The sequence below is a fragment of the Lutjanus erythropterus genome, chromosome 1 (genome assembly GCF_056507025.1).
Source record: "Lutjanus erythropterus isolate fLutEry1 chromosome 1, fLutEry1.hap2, whole genome shotgun sequence".
In the NCBI taxonomy this organism is placed as follows: domain Eukaryota; kingdom Metazoa; phylum Chordata; class Actinopteri; order Lutjaniformes; family Lutjanidae; genus Lutjanus; species Lutjanus erythropterus.
Window position 1 is genome coordinate 22401886 of NC_139317.1, and position 24688 is coordinate 22426573.

The 24688-nt window shown below is 39.4% G+C and overlaps 1 protein-coding gene across 1 annotated transcript in view; it reads right to left on the minus strand.

Moving 5' to 3' along the window:
* Positions 1–16: 16 nt before the first annotated feature.
* Positions 17–24688, minus strand: part of irag1 (inositol 1,4,5-triphosphate receptor associated 1) — a 41492-nt gene continuing 16820 nt past the window's right edge. The window contains exons 19-38 of the mRNA XM_084716984.1: positions 17287–17514; positions 12909–13015; positions 12768–12829; positions 11767–11940; positions 11430–11507; positions 11237–11280; positions 10481–10537; positions 9867–10322; positions 9690–9768; positions 8120–8240; positions 7919–7949; positions 6161–6301; positions 5798–5929; positions 4683–4836; positions 4279–4328; positions 3792–3959; positions 2371–2432; positions 1589–1711; positions 1200–1328; positions 17–1000 (exon numbers count right to left, since the gene is read on the minus strand). Coding sequence (XP_084573110.1) covers positions 838–1000; positions 1200–1328; positions 1589–1711; positions 2371–2432; positions 3792–3959; positions 4279–4328; positions 4683–4836; positions 5798–5929; positions 6161–6301; positions 7919–7949; positions 8120–8240; positions 9690–9768; positions 9867–10322; positions 10481–10537; positions 11237–11280; positions 11430–11507; positions 11767–11940; positions 12768–12829; positions 12909–13015; positions 17287–17514 — 2559 coding nt within the window. The 3' untranslated portion in view covers positions 17–837. The remainder of the gene's footprint in view (positions 1001–1199; positions 1329–1588; positions 1712–2370; positions 2433–3791; positions 3960–4278; positions 4329–4682; positions 4837–5797; positions 5930–6160; positions 6302–7918; positions 7950–8119; positions 8241–9689; positions 9769–9866; positions 10323–10480; positions 10538–11236; positions 11281–11429; positions 11508–11766; positions 11941–12767; positions 12830–12908; positions 13016–17286; positions 17515–24688) is intronic.

The following is a 24688-nucleotide window of genomic DNA, read 5'->3' on the forward strand; positions in this document are numbered from 1 at the left end:
ACGAGAATGACTGCAATCTGTTTTCAGGCACCTTTATTTAAAGGTGAAGTGGCACAGCATAAAATCCACAGAGAACAAACAACACAGGTAGGCACACATGTGCAAAGAAGATAAAAATAAGCCTCATACCATCTAAACAGTGCTCTCATACAAGAAGAAAACCTCTCAGTGCTCTGAAGACACAATCCAAAATGGCACAAACAGAACCGTCAACTGCAAAATATTGCACTTAAGGAACTACTTTGGAATGTGCTTATATTTGAAAGTCTTTAAATACACATTATAGAAATAAAACAAAAAATAAAAACATTCCTTTGTTTTCTCTATCTTTAAATATGACTTCAAAAAATCTCTCAAAGGCTTTATTATCTACTGGACCTGAGAGATTATACTTTAACATTAGAGTGTAGATAAATATACACTTTTTCTATTGCGGCATTTAATGGAAAAGTGCCATATTCTTCATCAAAATGTATCCAAACCAGAACAAATCATTACATATGCATCTAATTTAAATAGATATAGATAGTTCATCACACTATATAATTGGTCCCTAAACATAAATGATCTTTTTTCTCGCTGCAGCAAACAATATGTCAATTTTTCAGTTCAAACAAAATTATAACTTAATGTTATCCATAAAGCCTCCCAAAACGTCTTTGTCCCTGGAGAGTCAGGGTCGTGGATTCAAGTGAGTCCGAGTGTGGTGATATGGTAAACTGACAGAGACGGAGGACGACTGCTGTCTCTGTTGTTCTCTCCTGGGGTTCTTTGGTTGTGCTGCTACAGTCAGTCCAAAGATCTTCATCTCGCCTTGCGGTCACAGTCCTCCTCGGCTTATGTGTCCTCACGTCTGTTGTAGTGGCCACTGAAGAACGTAAAAATACTGATAACCAGACACATCACCACAAACAGCGTCAGGGCCATCAAGAGAACCCGCCGACTCACGGAAATCTTGGGAGAAACTCGACCAAGAAGAACCAGGACCTCCTCCATCCTCCTGTGAAGATAATGACCTCATACAGTAAAGAGCTGATATTTTGAGCGCTGTCAACAGATTCATATAAATACAATGACAGTGTGGGAACCACTGGGATAGATTATTAGTTATATATTACTGAATTTTGAAATAAACTTGAAAACAGGTTATTTGGCCTTTTACCGTCATAGAAAACATGCTGTTTATTTCCACAGGTTACCTGCTTGTCTTTATCTTCTTTCCACTCTCTTCATCCTTATTTTTCAATTCCAGCAATTTCTCTGCAGCGCTTTCCTCTTCACGCTTCTCCTCCTGCAGCACTTTACTTTGCTTCAGTCCCTCTTGGTAGCTGCATTTGAAATGTTCAAATTTAGTAGCAAGATTTAAGGATATGCAGTAATAAAATGCCTGAAATATTGAGAATGTAGAATTTATTATTACAACTGTAAATGTCTCTGCACTTAAAATTACATAAAGAGAAAATTCACCTGTACAACAACAATAGGACCAATGGGTCCCATAAATGTGGTGATTTATGAGGAGCAACAACATTGTTCATCACACATTGTGTGTTTGTGTGTAGTTAAGGAGCAGGAGAGAAGGCCTCACCCTTTATTATATGCCTCCTCCTCGATCTTTGCTTTGAGCTCGGCTCTGATCTCAGCTCTGATCTCCTCTAAGTTGACGGCAGGCTTGGCTGGCTCACTTTCCTGCTCCGACACACTCTTTCCACTGCATTGTTTCAGATGGGAAAGAACAATCAGCCACCACATCACAACACCGTGGCCTTGTCTTATAATGGACAGGCCGCAGCGCTGGCCGAGTGGCGGTGTGCATTACAGACACCATCACAGGCACGGCGAGTCCGAGCAGAAAAAATGGAGCTGGCACTTTGCACATTTGTTATTGCTATTCTCGTCTCCTCACAGAACATCTCGCTCAGACACTTGAGAGCTCTACTCCGGCTCACTTTATAACCAGGATATGATGGAAGCCGGGTGCCTGGACTTTGTCAAACTCTTGCAAATGTTTAGATTACGATCCAGGACAGCATATCCATCAACTGCAGCAGGGTTTGATTATTTTCTATGCTTTCAGGGTTATTTTCACCTCACTGGGCCTTTTTTTTGTGCTACAAGAAACATCCTGAAGGTCACACAAACAAGCCAAAGGTCCCACTGCAGCACAAAATGCTTTTGATAAGAATGATTACAAGTTCAGGCTTGTCTAGGCCCATTGTTTCAAGGACTGTGTGCTGACCTTGGGAATCAAGCAATGGTATGTGTACATTCTGTACATGCAGTGTGTCAGTGTGTGTGTGTGTGTGTGTGTGTGTGTGTGTGTGTGTGTGTGTGTGTGTAAGTAAAACACCACGAGAACACAAAACATACCATTCTGCTGCTGGTTGTGCTGCCTCTGTGGGAGTGCTGCCTTTCGCATCATTTGCTTCACTCTAAAGAGGAGATTGTTGAATATAGTTGAAGAATATTATTGCCTTCTAACAACAATACACAATAGGTGTGATAGAAGTATTCACATCTTTAACTTGAATAAAAATACCAACACCACAATGTAATAATTCTTGATTATAAGTTACATGTCCTGCATTTGAAATCTTACTCAGGTAAAAGTACAGAATTGGATCAGCTCACTCAAAGACATCTGAAACGTGACATGAGACCCCAACTTGACACTGATTCTTTTGTATTGCATTTCATAACAGAATGCTAAAAACAGGGCAAGGGGTTGAGAACAGGGGTGGGGTGGTGGTGCACGTGTTTTTTTATTTGTTTGTTTGTTTTTGTTTTTTACCCAAAATTGTCTCTTTTGATAGTAAAAGTTGCAGACCCCTGAACTTGGAGTACATTGGTGCCCCTTTTTGAAGAAGTGTGTTGTACCTGTGTTGTAACCAGGCATGCTAACGCAGAGGAGTGTCAGTACATAGCCATAGCCCTGCTGCTGTTTATCATGGATCGTCATCAGGGAAAAGAATATAGTCTTGTGTTGCTTCTACAGCCCTTAAAAGTGGCAAAATTTAAAATCAGTAAGTAGAGGGATAGCAAAACACAGCCCAAACTCATGTGAGTGTGATGAATCTCAATCAGCATATAATATGTGAAAGTGAGCATAGTTTCAGAGACTTCCACTCAAAAGCAGGGGCTGTGAAACCACTTCTTTAATGTAAATTTCAAATGGTCAGGTCTATGTTAGCATTGGTCTTGCAGGGTACGTGATGATTTATAATAGTTGGTGATGTTTTGAGCCATTTTCAACCCATGAAATGCAGATTTTTATAAATTTGTAGAGAAATGTCTTCACATTACAGTAATATAATTTAGTTCACAGCTCAAAAACATGTTAAAGTGTGCAGTACCTCTTTAAATGTAATGTCTTAAACTATAAAGTAAATAGCAACTTTCAGATAAATGTAGTGGAATGACAAGTATAGCATTTCTCTCTGAAAGCAGTTCTGTATGTATAGTATCATAGCAATGCTCCACTAAAGTAAACTAAACAAATTTGTACTTGAGTACAGTACTTAATCAGTGTCGATATGATTTCAAACTTTTTTTTTTTTTACTTATAACCTGTAAATTGCAGAAATATGACCACAGGGGCTTTACAAAAAGAAACACCTGAAACTTACCTGAAAATTTTAAGAACAATATGTCCTAAAAACACAGCAAGAGTCTTAAATATGTTTCTGACTGATAACTTTGATTCAGTAGTGACTCTGAGAGAATGGGTGTCATATCATTAAATGCTCGATGCGTCATTCCCCATCATTTCCTGACAGGACGCAAAGACCTACCAGGACAGGAAGAGCACCAGTGGTGGGTCCTGTGTTGGGGCCTGTGTTGGGTCCTGTGGTGGGTCCTGTGGTGGGTCCTGGGCCAGCTGTGGCTGGAGTCTGACCCGGGATGTTCAGGAGGTTAAACTTAGGCACCACCGCCACGCTCACCCTACGCCTGGGTAGAGCCTGGAGATGAGAGAGTTGTCATTGTAAACATGTTAAAAGGTGGATGTTAGTTTTTAGTACAAGATCACAGATCTGTTGGCAAGACTGTAGACTTTCAGTCATTTTACAAGATAAACATAAACACACATTAATCTTCAGAGCCCTTTTTTTGTTTGACTAACTGTCCAAAATCCAAAGACATTCAGTTCACAACCATATGAAACAAATACACGATTAACAAATTATCAAAAGTGTTTTTTAAATTTTTGGTTGATTGAAATGTTGATTAAATGACTAAATTAAGGACTAAAATGTCACTCAGAAACACTTGTGTGCTCACCTTTCCAAGGGTGAGGGACATCGATCTTGATGGTCGTGGAACTCCATCATCTTTGTAAAGATGGACAAAGAAACACTGAATACAGAATAACTGTACAGGACACTGTAAGCACAGAAACCATCAATGATGACCAAAACTGCTGGTACCGTTTCCAAGGCTGCAGTGAAACGGCTCACTAACACAGCATTAGGATACTCTAGTAACAGTGGAAAGTTTATTCTTACAGAGCAAAGCAGCAGTGATGCTAAAAAAAGACACATGCTTTATCAAACCCCTGGATAAAGTTTAAAAACATTTTCCATTTACAAGCATGAAAGCCTTCGTAGAAGAAAAATACCATGTCAGGCTGGCTGAGTTTGTTTTCCTGTGTTTGACCTGAACGTGGTCTCCAGTTGTAGTCTTACCTCCAGTGTCTACAGAGCCTCCATAACAGCGATTTGAGTTCTGGTTGGCCAGCTTCTTAAACTCCATCAGCTCTGCATGGTCCTTCTCATATGTCCTCTTCAGATTTTCTACATATTGCATCATGACCTCAGTGGCCTTGTTCATACGTTTCTCCTGTAGCACAATGAAAAGTCAATCAACACAAGCCTGCATTACAATATTTGAGCACAGAAACAGAAACTTCTGTTAGAGCATAGAGAGTTTGAACAAATGATTTTTTTTGTGTGTGTGTGATAGGAGCTGTGAAACAAGTCCAAGCAGTCCAACATGCAGTATATTTGGCTTATCCCATCAGCTCACTATTTATTAAGTGAAATTATACATAGAAATTTTACCATCACGGACTAAACACCTTAAGATGTATCATCTTGTTTTCAAAAGGGCCCCAACAAACACACATAAAAGGAAAACAGAAAAATATGTTTTCAGGTTTATGCCACCTAACAATAAACATTAATATGACTCTTAATAAGCTGCTTGTGCAGACGTCCAACTTCCCTGTTGAGGACGGCCGTTCTTCCTCTTCATACAGTATATGATACAGTGACGCCAAAGACAATCACACACCCAAGCTATTATTTGCAGTGAACACAAACTGTTTGACACAGTTTAACATTTTAAGAATATATGAATTCCACTGAACGTGGCTGTGTAGAAAGCTACCTGAAAGTCACTCAAAAGAGATTGGATCCAAAATGTTACAGGAGCTTTAATTTCTGTGCAGTTTAGAGCCTTATAATTAGATTATTAATAGATGGAGAGCAGCACAAAGAAAAGACAGAAAGGGGTCGTAATTTATTGGAGTGGTTTGGGATTATAAATAGCCGAAGAATTTTGTACTGCTGTGAAATTGCTCTTTAACTGATGTTTGCTTTGGCCGGCAAGAGGTCAGCCCTGACATCAGATGAAAATCATTATAAATTTGAAAATGCTGCCAAACAGACATTCCAGTGGTCCCAAGACATCCTGAAGAGGACGGTATATGTTAAACAATAAGATATACAATGCAGCGGTCTCTTTATCTGCCATTAACTGTGCTGCGTTTTCTCTGTTTGCACTGTTTGTGTAACTGCACCTGTCGAACTGCTCCGACTATCTCTGCTCTGCTGGAGAGCCGCGTGGCCAGCCGGTGCAGCACCGCCACCGTCTCTATGAGGCGCTGGTAGGCCTCGCGCTGCTCCAGGTTCTGCCACTGTGGTGAAGTCATCTGCAAGAAACACAACAACATCTCGTTACAACTCTCTCAGGAAAACAAAGAGTACATCAATGTCCCCTTTGTACCTGGGATTGGACGTGGACAAGATAAATATTTACTGTGGGACACTTCCAGGAAACATTAAGCAGATAAATGGCCACTAAAGAGCCAGGGGGAGTTTTCCTTTTTTTTTTTTTTTCTCATGAGTTAATCTAATATCAGCTGCTGTTTTCGAGGACTGACCTTCAGTGCTCCTTTGAACTCTTCGAGTTCTTTCTCGGTGTCTTCCTCAGTCAGGTTCCTCTCCCTCTCTGCCTGTTTGAGCCGCATCTCCAGGGTGTAGTTGTCATTACGAAACGCCAGTGACAGTTGGACAAATGCATTCTGTAGGGAGGAAGTTACTGCAATATAACACTCTCTGCGGCACATAAAACGGCACATTAAACATAAGCTATTGGTGGCAGCGACACAACAACTCAGTGGTAAATCTCAGTGGTAAATCCATAAAAGTCTCTCCCACAATGCAGCATACTAATATGCGTTTTTATTCGTTAACACGTGAGGGAGAATGAAGCACCCGTGAGAGCAGCCTGGGGAACAAGCTGCGATTGTGACACTTGACCTCTTGATGTTTTTGTGAGTTGATCAAAGCCAGTTTGTGCAGTTTTCCAACATACATGGGCCGCGGCTAAGAGGAAATATATGACCTCTGACTGTCCTGATGCAGACACGTCCCCGAGGGAGCAGCGAGAAGGGCTGTAGCCTGAGCCTGTCAGCGTCACTGATGTTTGCATTTTCTCCACAGGAAATCACTCTTAAGTCTCTTCGGTCTGATCAGGGACAGAAAACACTTTCCTGTTGACAGAACTCCACCAAATCCAGGCAGCCAATTTTTATGACACTGTAATTAACTACTTTGGTAACAAAACAGATCGTCATAAACACGGCGCTACACGTGACAAGTGTTCAGCGGTACGTGGAACATAACATCTGGCTGCACTGTTTGAAATAGTGTTTGAACACAGTTTACTGCTCAAAGTAAACAGATTACTGTTGGTGGTCAATTTTATGACCCTTTGTAAGATGACTCAGTTAATTTCTGAAGAGTGTTTTGACAGCGGAAATGAGAATATTAAACTGATTATATTCTGTTTGGGGAACAGAAGGTGGCATGAAGGAAATTCTAGTTTGTTTGTTTGTTTGTATTTTTTACCATTTAACAGTTTAAAGGACCAATCTGCAGGATCTAGTATATTTATAGATATAATCAGCTCATTCTAAAGTAAAGTGATTATACACTAATGAAAACATGTGAATAATATATTCTATTTCTGCCATATTCTGCCAATAAATCCCCACAAATCTTACACATCGGACCTTTAAGTTGCATTTAAGTAGTAAATGACTGTATTTGCAAATAAGCTGAGTCTTTCATTACTATTCAGGCTTTCATATATCACTTAAGTGACTTTTAAAAGATCTTACGCCCTGATGAAAACAGTGAGTCAAAACACATCGGCTAATCCATGACTGAATAAATGTTTTTTTATTTTTATCCTCACTATCAGATGGCCTTGGCTTTTTTCTGACTGCCAATCATTACCCTGAACTGAACATTGGGCCTATACCAGTGAGCTTTACCTTTGGACAGAGCCAGGCTAGTGTTTCTGACCGTTTTTATGCTAAGCTACGCTAATCAGCTGCTGACTCCAGCTTCATATTTAATGTACAGATATGAGAGTGGTATCAATCTTCTCACCTAATTCGCAACAAGAAAGCAAATACATGTATTTCCCCAAATTGTCAAACTACTGCAGACAAGCACAAGCAAAGCACCACAGAATAAAAATATCAGTCGTAGCATGCATGAACAAACTACTGAACTTTAATTACTTCATCATGAAGTGGAATAATTTAATGTTTTGTGGCTTTTTACCTTATTTTTTAGCAGTGAATAATTACAACAACAACAAAAAAATCCTGCACACATCAGATACCAACCTCAACTTCTTTTTCAGTGAGTGGAGGTGCACTGGAATGAAATCAAAGAGGAACTGTTAGTATGGTAAGTAATGTACACAGAGTATTTGTACACAGTAAAATGAAGATGGGAAAGGAGGGTTATTTTTCAGTGATTAGGCAGGAAAACCGAGGCAAAGGCTATAAGCTAACTGAAGCACAAATCATAGATTTGTTACACACCAGCCTGGTAGACCTCGGTGAAGTTTGAGTTTTCTCAGCATCACATCTGAAATGTTTGGCATGGCGTCAGACTTCCCCCTCGTCTCCTCAGTACTCGATGAGTTTGTAGAGGGTGGAGGACCTGAAGACACACCATTGCATAAATCAGACCTGAAGAAAATCAACTTTTTTCGGGGAAGTTTAGTTCAAGTCTTTGAGTCTTCCAAACCAACCGGGACCGGGGACAGACTGGATGCTACAGTGACTCACTATCACCTCTTGAGGTACAAGATTACAGACAGGATGGGCCAGGGCCAGCTGGTTAGCATGCTAACTTCAATAGATATCTCTGCAATAGAACAGATGTTCTTGACATAATGTGAAAAAGACATTCTTGCTGCATTTATTCTGTTTAATTCTTTTCATGAAAAGCAGCCAATGTACCCACAATTGTCACCAAGATAATGATAAAAATGTAACATAATGTAACAGCAGCGTAAGTAAATATGGGTCATAAAGTCAGTGGAGGGTTTCAGTAATGTCAGTTACTGAAGCCTACAGGGCAAAAGACATCTAATTTGTGAATATTAGCCATCATAAGCTACTGCATCAAAACACCTGAGTGTGTTGAAGTAAGGATGGATGCATTTTTATCTCTTTTCACTTGCAAGAAGAAAAACATTGCTTTCATAGTTTATATATTTAATTAGGTCAGAACTTGAGACTTGTCTCAAAAGCCACGTCTTTAGACGGTCAAGTCTCAGTGCAGCGAAGTCCAAGTAAAGTCTCAAGCCCAACTTTTTTAAAGTCTGACTCAAGTCCACCTGCATCTATAAAAGTTAAACCACTTCAATAAAAGTGTGGCACTAACCTTTCCCACAAACTAGCCTAGTTTTGAGGTGCCCCAGTAGCTCAGTTGGTAGAACGTGCATCTCGTGTACAGAGACTATCAGTCCTCTGCAGCAGCCATATCTCTGCCCATTTCCTGACTATCTAGAGCTGTCCTATCAAACAAAGACAAAATAATCTAAAAAGATAAAACTAGCAGTTTAAGTCTATCATTTGTTTATTATAAACCACCAATTTTTGTTTTATTTACTTCTGTTTTCATGCCTGACTATGTTCATTTATCTATTTTGATCTAATTTTTAATGTTTCTTTATATCTGCACTTGAAAAATCTTTTCCTCTTTTAAACTGTATGTTTAACTCGGAAAACCCCAATAAAAAGAGTTGTAATAGAAATATCTGACTTGGGTCCAAATCTCAAGTCTACTGCTCTGTGTCCTTCCAAAACACACAAAATCATTTCCTCATTTGATCAGGTGGTCTTTGGCTCACACACTTTCACAATCATGCCATCTGCTGATGGAAAATGAAAACAGCATTTATTTCTCTGTTACTATGTTGCCAGTAAATGGATGACACAGAGGAAAAAAAACAAGAACAGATCATCATCATCATCATTTTCTGACTGGAACAGATTTTCCCTGAGATTCAGGAAGTGCACACACCCTTGGCGACACTGCTGAATATGCTGCTGCGATCACTCTCGGTCTTATTTGGACAAGAGGGCAAACAAAGACTGTTACCTTTTTCCTGTTCAGCAGCTTCACTCAAATCTGGTAACTTGGATCCTACTATGCTTTGATTACGCATCAGCTTGTGCTCCTGTAAACACAAACCCACACACAAGGACATTTTCTGTCTTTCTTATAATATTTTATAAACACAACAGTAGAAGGTAGTCTGCTGAACCAATGCTTTACCTCTTTGAGTTTAGACAGTTTATGTACACCTCCCGGCTGGGTGGGGAGGTCCTTGTACCCTGAGGACTTGAAGACATTGTCCCTGGGCTTGTCTGAGAAGGGTTCCTCCGGTGTGGGAGGGAAACTCGGGGCTCCGTTTCTAGAATTAAGGCCTCCTACAGCATCCCAGGAAACAGCCCTCATTAGTGGAGGGAAGGCCCCGATCGTCTTGATCTCTGCTGTACAGGGGGCCTGTTGCGTAGGGGGTCGGGGGACAGGTTTTGCCACCCCAGTGGCGGGGGCCTGGTTTGAGTTTCGGCCCGGACCAGCTCCCTCATCCCCTTTATTGACCGCTGGAGGACTCTTAGGTGCAGCAGGATCACAGTTCTCCTTCTGAACAGCAAAGCGGGGTGTAAGAGTCCCAGAGGACACTTTCCTCTTCTCAGCTGGCTTCCAATCCACCAACAGTCTGTTGCCCTGAAGACAGCAAAATAATGACTATTACTAATACATTTAGTGATCCTACTATGTCAATAAACGCACTATATTTAAATTACGATTCCATATTTTGAATTACACAATATTAGGTTTGTCACATCTGTGTTAATAAAAAGAAACACATCTGTTAATCTGACCTCCTGATCCTGAGACGTTTTGTCGTGCTGTTCTCGCACTGAAGGAACCTCCAGATGCTACAAGAGAGGAAAACAGTAAGTTTTATTGTCATTGCTCGGGCGGCTGTGGCTCAGTGGAAGAGCGGGGTCGTCCACTGATTTAAAGGTCTCCGGTTTGATCCCGAGGCACCTTGCATGCAACACAAAGTACTGAGTGATTCTTTAGATGAAAATCAGAGGCTACATTGCAGAGAGACATTAAGAATCTTGAAAAATTAGCGAAATATTTAAAAACACAGTAAAATGGAAATAAAATTAACACTACCAGTTTTAATTGGGGAAAAAAAGGCATACATTAAAAATATCTCCATTACACTTAAAGCCACTGAGAGCGAACATTATTTTTTTAAAGGATCAGTGTGTAAGATTTAGTTTTATCTAGCTGTGAGCTTGCAGTTTGCAAACACCTCATCTCACTCTCCCCTTCCAGGTGTGTAGGAAAACCTACAGTGGCTGTGAAACTCCTGAAAAATGTGAAAGATCATATCTAGAGCCAGTGTTTGGTTTGCCTGATCTTGACGACTGTAGAAACATGGCAGCCTCCATCAAAGAGGACTCGCCCCTTCTGTAGATATAACCTCTCATTCTAAGTTAATGAAAACACAACGATTCTTATTTTCAGGTGCTTATACACTGATGTATATTCAATTCCTGCCAATAAATCCCCCTAAATGTTCTACACTGGACATTTAACAGCAATAAAAAGTATTCCTTTACCTGCCCAGCTGACTGTGAGCTGGCATGGGTTGCCTCTGTGGGTCCTACAGCCGAAAGAGCAGAAAACAACCAACAAAGTGATTCTTGCAAACCAAAAGATAATTGGAAAATAAGGTTGAAAAGTTACAAATAAATAGTAAGTAGCTGTTTTTAGTTGTGTCAGAGAACCCAGACAAAGAATGAAGTATTTTACCAGCTTGAGGAGCCACAGTCAGTGAGCTGCTTCTGGATGAACCCGGTGAGGATGACGGAGTTGGAGTTGGAGTAAGACCTGTAGAAAAAAAAAAAACACATTTGTGAATAAAACCTAACCGAATTCATATCTTATCAGCTCCAGTGTGAGTGTTGACCCTTTTTATAGTAACAAACTAAATCCTGAGCAGAGCATGCGCACTAAGCTACGGCAACATATGACAGAGTTCTTACAGTTTTCTATTTTTCATTACATTTTAATTTCTTTTTCATTTTTAATATAGTATTAATTAATTAAGTATTTCTACCTGTGCATGTGTGTTTGTGAATTTCTGTACCTGTGGGTGATTCTGTGAGGCTGCCGGTGGAGCGGCGGCCACGGCGTGTCAGGAAGCGGTCACTGACTTTCTTGGCCTGTTCGAGCAGTTCCAGGTTCTTCTGTCGGTCCTCGTCGGAGAGCTGCAGCTCTGGCAGCTGATCTTTCACCAGGTCGATCACATTACCTGTGCTGTCTGAGAAAGACAATACACAGGTACACAGACAGAAAAGAAAAATAAATGCACTTATAGAAAAATATTTATATTAATCAGCATGCATGTTGGTCCATTATTAGCAAAACATGATGTTATAAGGCTTTAATACACATTTTAGTACATCTTTAAGAAACGTTTAAGCACAAGAAGTTACAGTCGGTGAGTGCCTTTGGATTAGAGTCATTTGAAGGGGATATTTTAAGAGGGATTCCTCAGTATTAAGTCTCATGCCAAGGAATATTTCACAGATGGATGTCAGCCAATAAATCAGCTGATGAGGGCCAGCCAAGTCAAAGATGTTTTAATCTCCCGCTCTCCTCAAAAAAGAGCAACAAGCTAAACAAAACTAATCAAAGCAGCAAAAGTATCTGAGGCATGTGGGAGGACAGATTCATCTGTCAGGACACACCGATGACCAAACTTAGTCGAAATATTGTGAAGCTCCTTGTGAAACTGCACAGCATGAGAGGATTAATTTGTTTTCATTCAACCTCAGAAAGACAGATCGTTCAACAAAATTAAATCAAAGCTGTTTTGAAACAGTAGTTCAGTCATTTTGAAGGGTCGGTATTTTGACAGTGATAAAAAACAGCTTAAAACAAGTGTTCACTAATGGAAAAACACTGCAGAAAAAAAAACTGTGACTTCGATTTGTTGCTGGACTGGAGCAAATGATGCTACTGATAATATCAAAATAGCTCTCATAGCGCTGTGTTATCTTTAGATAATTACAGCTCCAGTGTGTGTTTGTGTGTGTGTGTGTGTGTGTGCGTGTGTGCGTGTGTGTGTGTGCAGGGTTTACCCACCAACGGTTGTGATGGGTCCTCCGGCTGAGTTTCTGGCCAGCCGAGCTCTGGGACTGTGTGGCCTGAGAGAGGAAGCAGTAATAACTCAAACACACTGTTGCTGTTTAGAGTCATTCAGTGTTCAAGATGGTGGACAATTACCTCGTCTGCTCCAGGGGACGTCCATCTTGTTGGACAATAGTGGCCTGCTGTGGGTAGACGATAGTGGGGGCGGTCATGACGACAGCTCGGCTTTCACCTGGTGTAGACTGTACGAAGAAGAAACAAGACACAAGTGTCAGAGTTAAAATAGGATTAAAGCAAGAGTGGTATGTGTTGTTTTAATTTAGCAGATCTGTGATTTATGTCATGTCTTGTGTCACCTTTAAAGCAACTAGGAGGCGGAGACCACTATACCACTGCAGACTAAGAGGGTGCAACAAGATGATGAAATTAAATGCCAGTTGAACCTCAAATGCGATGAAAGAAGAAATTATGATGAAAGTAAGACGTTTCTGTTAGTTTCATTTATTCATGCTTGGAGGTTATATCAGATCTGTGGGTAATCATTGATGTATTATTGAGCCACGCTAGTGATGAGGAGACTGTCAGAACAGAAACAGCTGACCAGTAATGCGAGTGAAATGTTCACTGTGTCAGAAATTATTTGGGAAAAGTGTTTCCAACTCCCATTAACAACATCAACTCGCAAAAACTATTGCTTTTGCAAAACTGAGGATTTTTTCCATCAACCCTTTCTGATGCGATACTTTAAAACGTACATTAAAATATGCTGATGACCAATAATCACCTTCTCTCTGCAGCTCTTCTTGCTATATAGTGAGTTTTAGCTCATTGTTTAGCTGTCCAGCTACAACTTTACTGTTTAGGTTCCCTCTCATTGCTCTCATTGTGTAGTGTTCAGCTGCTGCAGGTAGCTGTTTTCAGTGAAAATGCTGTAAAAATTCCCTGTACACTACCTGCTCAGCTCCAGACGGCACAGTTATCAACCACTGTAAGTATCAGCTGCTGAATATTGGGTTTACGTTCGCCAAGTGACCAGAAACACGACTCCAAATGAAAATGAATAACTGCTGTAACTGCTAGATGTAATTTAGTAAAAGCAAATTTGCAATATCAGCTGAAAAAATGTGTTGTACACGACTTTCTGCTGCCACCAAGTTGCAAAACAAGTCAGTTATTGCAGATTTAAGCACCCATAAGGTGCAGAACACATGGCACAGTACACATGGCAATTTTATTATATTTTGCCCAGAGCATCAATAACCAGCCAGTTCATCACCACACTTCAGGTTTGCTGTGTCAGTTTGTGGTAATTTGATAAAACAGACTTTATTTAGGAATATGCATTATGTCAGCACAGTATCAACTGACAAAAACTGTCCCTTAAAAACATCTTAACGTCTTAATTTTCATTTATCAGCAGACCTAAAGTGATTCTTATTCTCTCCAACTGTATAAATGTGTAGCCTATAAGTACTCTATACACCAAAAAAAGTGTTAATATTTCATCAACTACCATGTGCGTCATAGCGAATGTCTATGGCTCGTTGCCTTTTCATCAAGTCTCCCACGGCGAACTATGGATGTTAAATCCAAAGAAAGAAAAGTCTCAGACAAAAATAAGAGAATTTAATAGTTGTGGCTACAGACAGATTTTTTTGGGTTAAATATGGCTCAGTGGTTACTGATCCCAGCCTTAAATGAATTTGCAATAAATCTTTTTGACCACAAACAGTGAACTTGGGTGCCTTTGGGGCCTCTGATGGTGGTTTGCCTTGAGGCAGTTACATGCTTTGATCCAGCATTAACTGCAGAGACTCTGGACATATTTGTGCAAAAAATTTAATATTTGCATCCAAACTTGTGATGCAAATAAGGATCAGTTCAACAGACACGTCAATATGGACCTTTATGGATGGAGGATTTTACAATTGCACATCCATGTATAAGTTGTGGGACAAGAGACTGATCTTTAAAAATGGTAAAAATTGAAGTGGCAGAGGCTGAGACATCCTGACTTTTAGTCTCTTGTATAGGTCAATCTTAAAAATACAAGATCTTGTACTTCCTCTGATGTGGCTCAATAGCGTCTTTCATCACACGTCTTTAAAATCCCACACCTCCAGTAATGCAGTCTGTCTGTCCAGAGTCACAGAATGTATTATTCAACTATTTCTGCAGGCTAAGTTGTACTCTGGGTGACAAGTAACTGAACGTATTCATAAATTCCTCTTTAATAAACTCCCAAATCCCTGTCCAACCAAAGACAGGTAAATAGACTGAAATCAAACACTAATTCCCAAAGAGCTCCTCTCAGAGCTTATCTTTGCACTAGAATCTCAATTAAAGGATTCTCTCGAATTGCACTGTTGCAGAAAGGCCATGGCCGTGCAGTATTTAAGTGGATAATTTTATAGTGCTGGCATATGCCCTGCAGATTAGATTACACAGCTTCATTACATTTTGCAGAAAAGTCTTATCTCGCCTGTGTGTTAATGAGCAGCGGAAGACAATGTTCTCAGAGGCCCCAGACTGGTTAACACTTTGCTGTCTGGAGGATGTTTGGTGAATCATATTCTGATCCTGAATCTTGGGGATGTTCATGATTTGACCCTGAATATATAACTGATATGCTGGCAATCTCACCCTGTGAAACATTGTAGATCACTGGGGAGTGGACTGCTAGTGGTGCCCAGGGCAAAAACTAAATAAGGAGAAGTTGTTCTCAGTCATTATGCAGCACAGCGCTGGACCAAACATCCTGATAGTCTTAGGAATGTCCCAACCACTGAATCTTTTAAATCTAGATTGAAAACCTCACAATTCTCGAGTGCTTTTTCGAAATATTTTTGATATATTTTACTTATTATCATTGAACTATAATTTTAAATCTTACATTTTCTTTTACTCTTTTATCTTGTTTTAATATATTTATCTCTTTTATCTTGCTCTTTTTAATTGTGTTGTTTTAACAGTTTTAGCTTGTATTGTATCGCCACTTGTCTGTATAGCACCTTGAATCTAGCTCTGTGTATGAAATGTGCTTTACAAATAAAACTGCCTCACCTAAACTTGCAGAGAGTTTGTTTGAGAAGAAAATCTGTAAAACAGTTTTTGTACTAAATCTTAAAATGATCATGATATATCATGTCAGAAATTAAGCGAACATGTTGAAATACTCACTTCTTTGGCATCAAAGTTACAGTTCTCCTTTGAAACTTCCTGTCTGGCTGAAATGTCTGCTTTAGTTTATCTGTTACACTTTAATTAGAATTCAAATTAATGTCAAATGAGTGAGTGTGTGTTTATTATGTGTTTGAAAAGAAATAACTAATAATCTTTTAGAAGGAGAAGATATTTATAAAGGTTAAACTGAGCAATTTGTTAATGGAGTCTGGCAGACAGTTAGACAGGTAGGCAGTGATCTCAAACTCCAGAGCAGTGGGCTTTTGTTTTCCAGATAATGGACTTTAATTGCCAAACAACTGAGAGTTGTCATTGCTTGTGATTGTTGAAGCATGATGTTGTGTTCACATAGGTTCAGTGTCCCACTAACCTGCAGGCAACCTGCCTTCAAGAGGAGGGGAAACAACTCGCCTCACCCATAGTTCATATAGGCTGTTCAATAGAGATGCATCCTATTTAATATACCATCATCTGTGGCTCCACCTCACTATGTGGACTGCAGTTTTTATTTTTGAATGCTAGGTTCTTAGATATTTCTCCCTTAAAACTCAAACTATGTGCAAGGACAAATAACACAAGTGATAAATTAGTAAATGTTTTAAACGTAATTTTGATGAAATGACCCTTTTTTGATTAGTTTGACTAAAGGAGTAGTCGCTCCCACTTAGGTTGCCAAAATTCAGAGATTAGAACCAATCTAAACCAAACCAAAAAATGACATGATAATCAATCATCAAGCAATAACTTCTTAAATGTTGGAGTACAGCCTATTTTTATTTGCACAGCACAAAACCACAAATCCTAAATTCGCCTCAAGGGGCTCGCCAAAGCGTACACCCTGAACTGACCTCAGCGAGTTCAACCTCAGCAGCAGCTCTACTTTGGATGATTTAATGTGAAAGACAGGCTAAGTGGCCTTCAAAGACTCATAAAACACTCAGGAATCAGTGGAATTACAGATCAATTTGTAAAAATATGAGTACAGATCCAAAAAAGTAAAATATGCACCAAGTCAAATCCCAATATGGTATCTAGAACAACAAGGTGGAGCATTTGTAACTACAGTAAAAACAAAAACAAAGTGAATAGTTGAAGAACAAAAACATCATCCTCTTACTTGCGATGGATTACTCCAAAGCTTCTGTTGCTAAACTGAAAGCTTTATTTTGAAGGTAAACAAAATAAAACCTTTTTATTTGAGGACAGACTTCAGAAGCAACATTGGTAGAATTTCCTCACCGGGCCCAAATTGATTATTCCATTTCATTTTTATGGCCTCACATGCTTTTGCCCAACACCAGAATATGCACTACAAAGAGTGTGCACTCACTGTACTGGGAGAGCTGGAAGAACTGTCCAGATCCTCGGGGGAGTCCTCCTCTTCCTCGGGCAGTGTGGGCATAGCGGGGGGCAGTGAGGGGCGTGAGCGGGTGTGGGGGAAAAAAAAAGGTGTCTTAGCGGTGTCACAGGGGGCGTCACAGGACCGTGTATGGTTACGATCACTTTTTTCAGGAGGAGATCCCTGCAGCAAGTGCTCCTCCTCCTCTTCCTGGAGCTTCTAGATTGTGAACACGCAAAGAAACAAAGATGTATGTTATGCGTGAGTAGACACATGCGCATTATATCAGTCAGTGTTGAGGGGACAGGTAGTTATTGAACTGATACATTAGCTCCTGGTCTTTTGATCTCAGAAAATGAGTTGCACATGAATAGAGAGGAAGTTTTTTTCCTGGCAAACCACAGCTAAAAAAGATTAAGCAGAACTAACAAAATCATCACACCATAAACAGAACCAAAAATAACTTCATTTTCAAACAGCAGTATTAGGAAAATTCCCAACAGGCTGTTACACCAGAACCAAAAACTCTTCAAACTGACTCAGCTTTAAGGCTTTTGAATTCTCACAAGAGTAAAAGAGGATAGAAGGTAGACACTATAGTCATCAGCCATACCACCAAAAGGGTGCAGGAAGGAGACTTTACTTTGCAGTAAGTGAAAATACACTTCGTCTGTGAAGTTTTGGCCCGCTAGTAGTGGGCTATATAACCTCCGTTATAGTCCCAGTTAAACAGAGCCGATACTAAATGGCGATGTGAAAACACTGCAAACTACTGATTGGTCATGTGACACAGGGCGTCCTGCACAAAGCAGGGGCCTCATTACAGAAACCTCCTAAGTCTGACATTCTGTCTCATTTCAGTTTAGGATGACACTAGGGATCTTTGGTAATACAGAAACCTGTCCCCTAAACGCAAACATCTGATCCTATCTTAGGACAAGAATTTAGCTATTGCAGAAGTGTCCAAACTGAAGAGTTTTGTAAGTTAGAAATCTGAAGTTTGGATGGCATGGACACTGTCAGATATGGCAGCATAACTGTTGATAGGTTTGTATGGAAATAACAATGAAGATGGGGAACAACATGAACACAAAACATTTTGATTGAAAGGCTACTCAAACCCTATGATCATGCTTTTAATTTCCTGTACTATTTATTAATGGGTATACACCGATCAGGCATAACATTATGACCACTGACAAGTGAAGTGAATAACACTGATTAGCTCTTCACCATGGCACCTGTTAGAGGGTGGGATATATTAGGCAGCAAGTGAACATTTTGTCCTCAGAGTTGATCTGTTAGAAGCAGGAAAAATGGACAAATGTAAGGATTTGAGCGAGTTTGACAAGGGCCAAATTGTGATGGCTAGAGGACTGGGTCAGAGCATCTCCAAAACTGCAGCTCTTGTGGGGTGTCCCTAGTCTGCAGTGATCAGTATCTGTCAAAAGTGGTCCAAGGAAGGAACAGTGGTGAACCGGCAACAGGGTCACGGGCAGCCAAGGCTCATTGATGCACGTGGGGAGCAAAGGCTGACCCGTGTGGTCTGATCCAACAGACGAGCTACTGTTGCTCAAATTGCTGAAGAAGTTAATGCTGGTTCTGATAGAAAGGTATCAGAATACACAGTGCATCACAGTTTGTTGCATATGGGGCTGCATAGCTGCAGACCAGTCAGGGTGTTCATGCTGACCCCTGTGCACCACCGAAAGGGCCAACAATGAGCACGTGAGCATCAGAACAGGACCACAGAGCAATGCAAAAAACTCTAGGAATACAATCCACATCCTGCTGTTGGTTTCATATTATTCCACTGATCTGCAGGTGGCGGTAACACACTGAGGAACAAAGTACATCCGTCACTGGTTTGCAAATGTTTTATGAGGAAGGAAATACATTCAGTACCTTTTTTAGACCTGAAGGATGGTGTTTTGGTGAGAAACACAAAATGTGAACCTAATTTCTGTTTCTTTACAAGACAACGCCACAGGGCAGATTTAAGTCCGTTAATACATTTACTTAATCTTCCCTCACTGGGAAGCTGGGAGAGAAAAAAACATGCTTTATAATTCTCACATCTTGGTGTTTTGTCTTTGGAAGATAGTGAAACATTGATCAGATTCTTCTAGATTTATGACACAAGAATGATGTTCAGTGGAGCATTGCACAAAAATAAAAACAGCAACACTCAGGAAGAATTCTCTGGTTTACAAATACGATCGATCAAACACACTAAATAAATAACACTCGAGACTGCAAAGCCAAAGTCAGTTTTTTTCCCCACACAGTTACTTTCATCAGGCCATTTTGACCAGGAGTAAACAGACTGGTTGCATTGGGTTGCTCTCAAACATTCAGTGAAACTTGCTCTCACAGGCTGACTGAGGCAATGAGCTCCTGAGAGACAGAGTAAAACAAACACAGCGCCGTGTAGATAAATTATAAAAGGAACACAAATATGAGCACATGCTCATGGAAGATTACTGAGAGGAGAAATCATTACTCTACACTTATTGTTTTTTCACAGTTCAAAGCTAATGAACAGTGTGAACTTATTACAGTTCAAGGTGTAAGAGACTGTGACTATGACAATAACAGACATGAGAACACAGAACAATAAGATAACTGGCAAAGGATGTAACAAATGGATGCGGATATCCAATCAGTGTTGATGGTTAATGTAGATAAGTTCCTCAGTGCTGCTATATTATCTGAGAAAACAGAGTTTTCCAGCTCATAGAGCTGTGCAGCAGACCAACACTGTTACTGACTGCTGACATTCATTGCAATGCAGCATTTATCTAAGAAAGAAAATATGATCAACCACTGCAACAGAGGAAACTATGCAAAAAGGCTCCTAAGACAGAGGCTGGGGATGATCAGGAGTGCTAATTTGCCCCAAAGTCAGGACAGTAGACACTGCATATATTCTTGGCATTAATGATCAGTGTTGCAAGAGCATATCAATCAGATCCTGTGATCTGGTATGCTGTGGTATGTTAATACATACATACATAATCATTTACTAATGAGGGAAGATAATAAAAACTCTCCATCCTAGTTTAGTTTAGCTCAGCGTGACAACTTCAAATGTCTTTAAGTAATTTCAACTCATGTTTTGCTTGTAGCTGTTATATGACTCACCAAACTAAAGAGAAACAAGACCTAATTTAGTCAAATAATATGTGTGAGCAACTTGTTTGAACCATTGTGTGAATCTGCAGCTCTTCCCTTTTTAGTAACAAATTCATGCAAATCTAAATGCGGAGCAGACTTAACCCTTAGAAGGACCACAGTGCACTCAGACTCTGCACAAGCTATTGTCAGGGGTTAGCGCACTGGATGCTAATGTTTCGTTTGGTCTCACCAAAAATAGAAAGATTTCCATATGCATGACCAGTGCAGGTGTTGCTGTGCGCTTGTAGTCACATGCGTCAGCTGATGAATAAGGCCTGCAGACGAGTGAAACGTGCGATGATGAATTATTGGTTATTTCAGAGGTATGGCATGCACTTAACTCAGGACAAATCCTCGGTGAATTCGGGGCCAGAATATGCAGTGTGCTGTTCAGTGTCATGACAAACATGACAAGGTCTTTGGGAACGTATAGGGACAGAAGGGCTGTGAGTCACTGGGGAGGAAATGGGTTGTTTAACTGACTCCCAGTGAGCTGCGAGGATATTTCCTGACTACAAGAATACTGTCATACAGCATTAAATTCACTGCTCCTTCCCAGCCTGCAGAAACATGCAGTACAGAAGTTTTAACACTGTTTCACTGCACTGCTGTTGAGTTTGAGAAATATGAAATCTTGCTGATGAAGAGAGCAGGAACATGTGTATTTTGAGCTGAATCACCCATATTATCTGGAGTTGCATTACAGAAAATTCCTTACTTGTAGATCCTATCTTTACTGTTTGGTACCATGGAAATTGAGCTCTCCTAAGTCCCACCCCCTTTTTGCTCTGTGCTCCAATAACAGTTGAGAAATCTTGGTACCTCAGTCAAGTTTCTCTTTCCCTGCTTCTTCAAACTATACATGACGTGCTGGGCTTATCTATGTTGAAAAGAAAACAAATTTTTGAATATAGTTAATTGACAATGCTGGGGCACCTGTTAAAGCAACATATATTAACATCTTAAAGCTATGACAAGAAACTTACAGTAAACATGAGATCGTTTCATCTAATGGCAGGCATTAAATAATTAAATAGCCATCAGTTATAAATTGAGACTGTTTCATAACCAGTTAAAAACTCCTTGTAGTAGCATTAAGTTGGCTAATGTTAGCAAAATGCTAGCTAATCTACGTCAATCATTAGTGAGCTAATTAGCTTGTGTTTTGCTAGCTAGTTAGCTGGTGGTGTGCTGGTGTATTAACATTAACAAACTTATGTTGTGACTATATGTCTCGTTTTACTGGAAAAGGAGAAAGTTAATGAGGTACTTGCTCAACTGTAACTGGAGCAAAAAGGGCGAGACTTAGGATATGAAATATTTATTGCACAAGTACTGAATAAACTCTCCTAACTTTAGGATAAAACTGTCCTAATTTTCACTTTTTCCACCTGTAGTAGTAGTTAATTTACTAACTAGCTATCAGTAGCTTCCAGTAGTGTTAGCTTGGTTAGCTCTTTCATTGCTCATTGCTACATAATGGATGCCAGATATGGTGGACTGTTTTTGCTATCATAATCCACTCTTTCTTTCTTTCTTTCTTTCTGAAAGTTGTTGCAGATTTCCCCAAAAAGAACATATTTGGATTTCTCTACAGATGTAAAAAAAAAAAAAAAAAAAATACAACAACAACAAAAACACCTAATTTGTCTGTCTTGATCTTATTGTTCTTTTTGTTCCACTTTTTCTCTGTTTCAGTATTTTTTAATGATGTTAGTTGCTAGGTAACAAATTTGATCAAGTGTTTAGGATTTTCTAACCTGAGTTAAGATAGGATGAATAAGATAGGATTCTAAAAGTTGGCTAGGATTTACTTCTGTCATATGAAAGTTGGAATAATCTTTCCTTAAACTTAAGTTTCTGTAATATGGGTTCTAATACAATATGTCTTCTCTGCTCGCTTCTTCTGTTATTATTTGTCAAAGGTCAGCTTTGAGGCTCTACTGCAAATATAAATATGAGAGTGAGTCACCAGATATTTATAATGTGATTATATAATTGTCCAAGGAGTTCAGGAGGCTTGGATGACAATCACCTGCATTTTTCAAGACCGACCAAACATATTTATGTTGATTTATTTTAATGGAACCACTTTTTCCCTTCTTTTCATCAATACTTTAAGTCATACTGTTGTATTTCCCCCCATATGTCATACAAGAGGAGGAATAATTAGAAGAAATCACTCTTAATTCTAATAGGTTGTATCCATTGTATCTATTGACTGACAACCATCGGAGAACCATCAAACAATTATTTTTATTATTGATTAATCTGTTGATCATTTCCTCAAACATCCTCAACTGTCTTGTTTTGTCCAAAAACCCCCCAAAGATATTCCACTGAAATCAGATAATTTGAACAGTTTCTAAAAATAATGTCTCAGAATGATTAATCCTAATTAACAAAATAGTTGATTAATTTAATTTACTAGTTGACAACTAATTGATAAATTGGTTCATTGTTACAGCTGTACTGGTGAGGAAAGCAAGAACATATGTCTTTTTAGCTAAACTGTCTCAACTGTCTCAGCATGCCTGCTTCTCTTGCATGTAACCCCTTTTTAAAAATCTTTTATGAATACTCTAATTTTTCCATGGCTGCAAGAATAGTTTTTTGCTCAAAATATGCCTAATTAGGACAGGAATAATGGACCGTTTTCACAGCAGCCATGTTGATATGAAATATGAGGGTAAACGCTGGTTTTACCAATGATACTAGTTAAAGTTAATTAAAGTTAATAAACAGTCTATTAAAAGTGCATGTTGACTCACTGGAAAAGCTGTTCGACACTGGAACAGGACTTTAGTCAGTATCATTGATAACACCGGTGTTTACCTTACTGTTTCATATCAATATGCCTGCTGTGAAAAAAGCCCATTAGACAAAAATAAATAAATAAATTAATTAAAAAAATCACAGATATTCTTGTAGATAATAGTTTGCAGCGTGCACAGTGCTGACGGAGGCAGAAGAAACAACTGCCTCTTGAATGATGATTCAGTCCAAACAAAGCTGCCAACCTGCCCTGCAGGAGGCTTGACGCTGGGTACAGATAGTTTCCCCGGCAGACCATGAGGCTGAGATAAATATTGCAGAGTAATTGAATCACTCAGATTATTTCCTGTGGTGGTGGTGGTGGGGGGACAGGACAGAACATACAAGCCTGAACACAAGCCTGACAGTACTGCATCACAATCCCTCAGGGACAGGGAAATCTTGTGTTTACAGTACACACTCATCCTCTAAAGAGAAACATATTTGACCATTAGAACTAGGGCTGAGCAATATATCAATATTATATTGATATGATGATATAAGAGTGGATATCGTCCTGAATATTGTTTGATCATGATACGGTGTAAGGCTGCATTACAGTAAAGCAATGTAACTTTTTGAGCTTGCCAGACTGTTCTAGATGTTCTTTACCCACTTAGTCATTACATCCACATTACTGATAATTATTAATCAACAATCTCAATGTATTAATATTTTCAATAGTCAACCCTATAATACTGTCACAATATCAGATCAAGGTATTTGGCAAAAATATTGCAATATTTGATTTTATCCATATTACCCAGACCTACTACAAATAAAAGTTCTACATTCTAAAACCTTAATAAAAATATTAAAGTATTATAGCAAAATTTACTTTGTGTGCATCGTGCAGTAAAACAGTCTCTGTCAGTGTTTAATCATCAAATAATTTTTCATGCAAATATGGCAGAAAATGCTGTTTTCAGCCTCTCAGAGATGGAGATTTCCTGTTTTCTTCCATTTTACTTCACATTAAACTGAATAATCTTTGGATTTTGCAGTGACAAAGCAAGACTTTTAAAGACATCACCTTTAAATGACAAAATAGTAAAAAATGTCTGTCAGTTTTTGTCTTTAGTCTTTGATAACCATTAAAAACAAGCCTTTTTGTACAGGGGCAAGAAAAAATTCACCTTGGGAATTAGTAGATTTCTAACCCACTTGCCCAATTAGACAAGTGGAAAAAAAATATATTAAAGTTGATCCCTGACCTATATCGGCCAACCATCATAAGAATCATCAGAATTAGCTTCCCACTGCAGCCAGGCCTAGCTGTCTCTTCCCTCAGAGCGAGACGAGAGGACCAGCACCCTCCTCCTCCCCTCCTCTGTTACATAAGCCCGCTCCCTCTTGCCAGATTTGTTTAAAATTTGGTTGTGTGAAGCACAGACTACAGGGC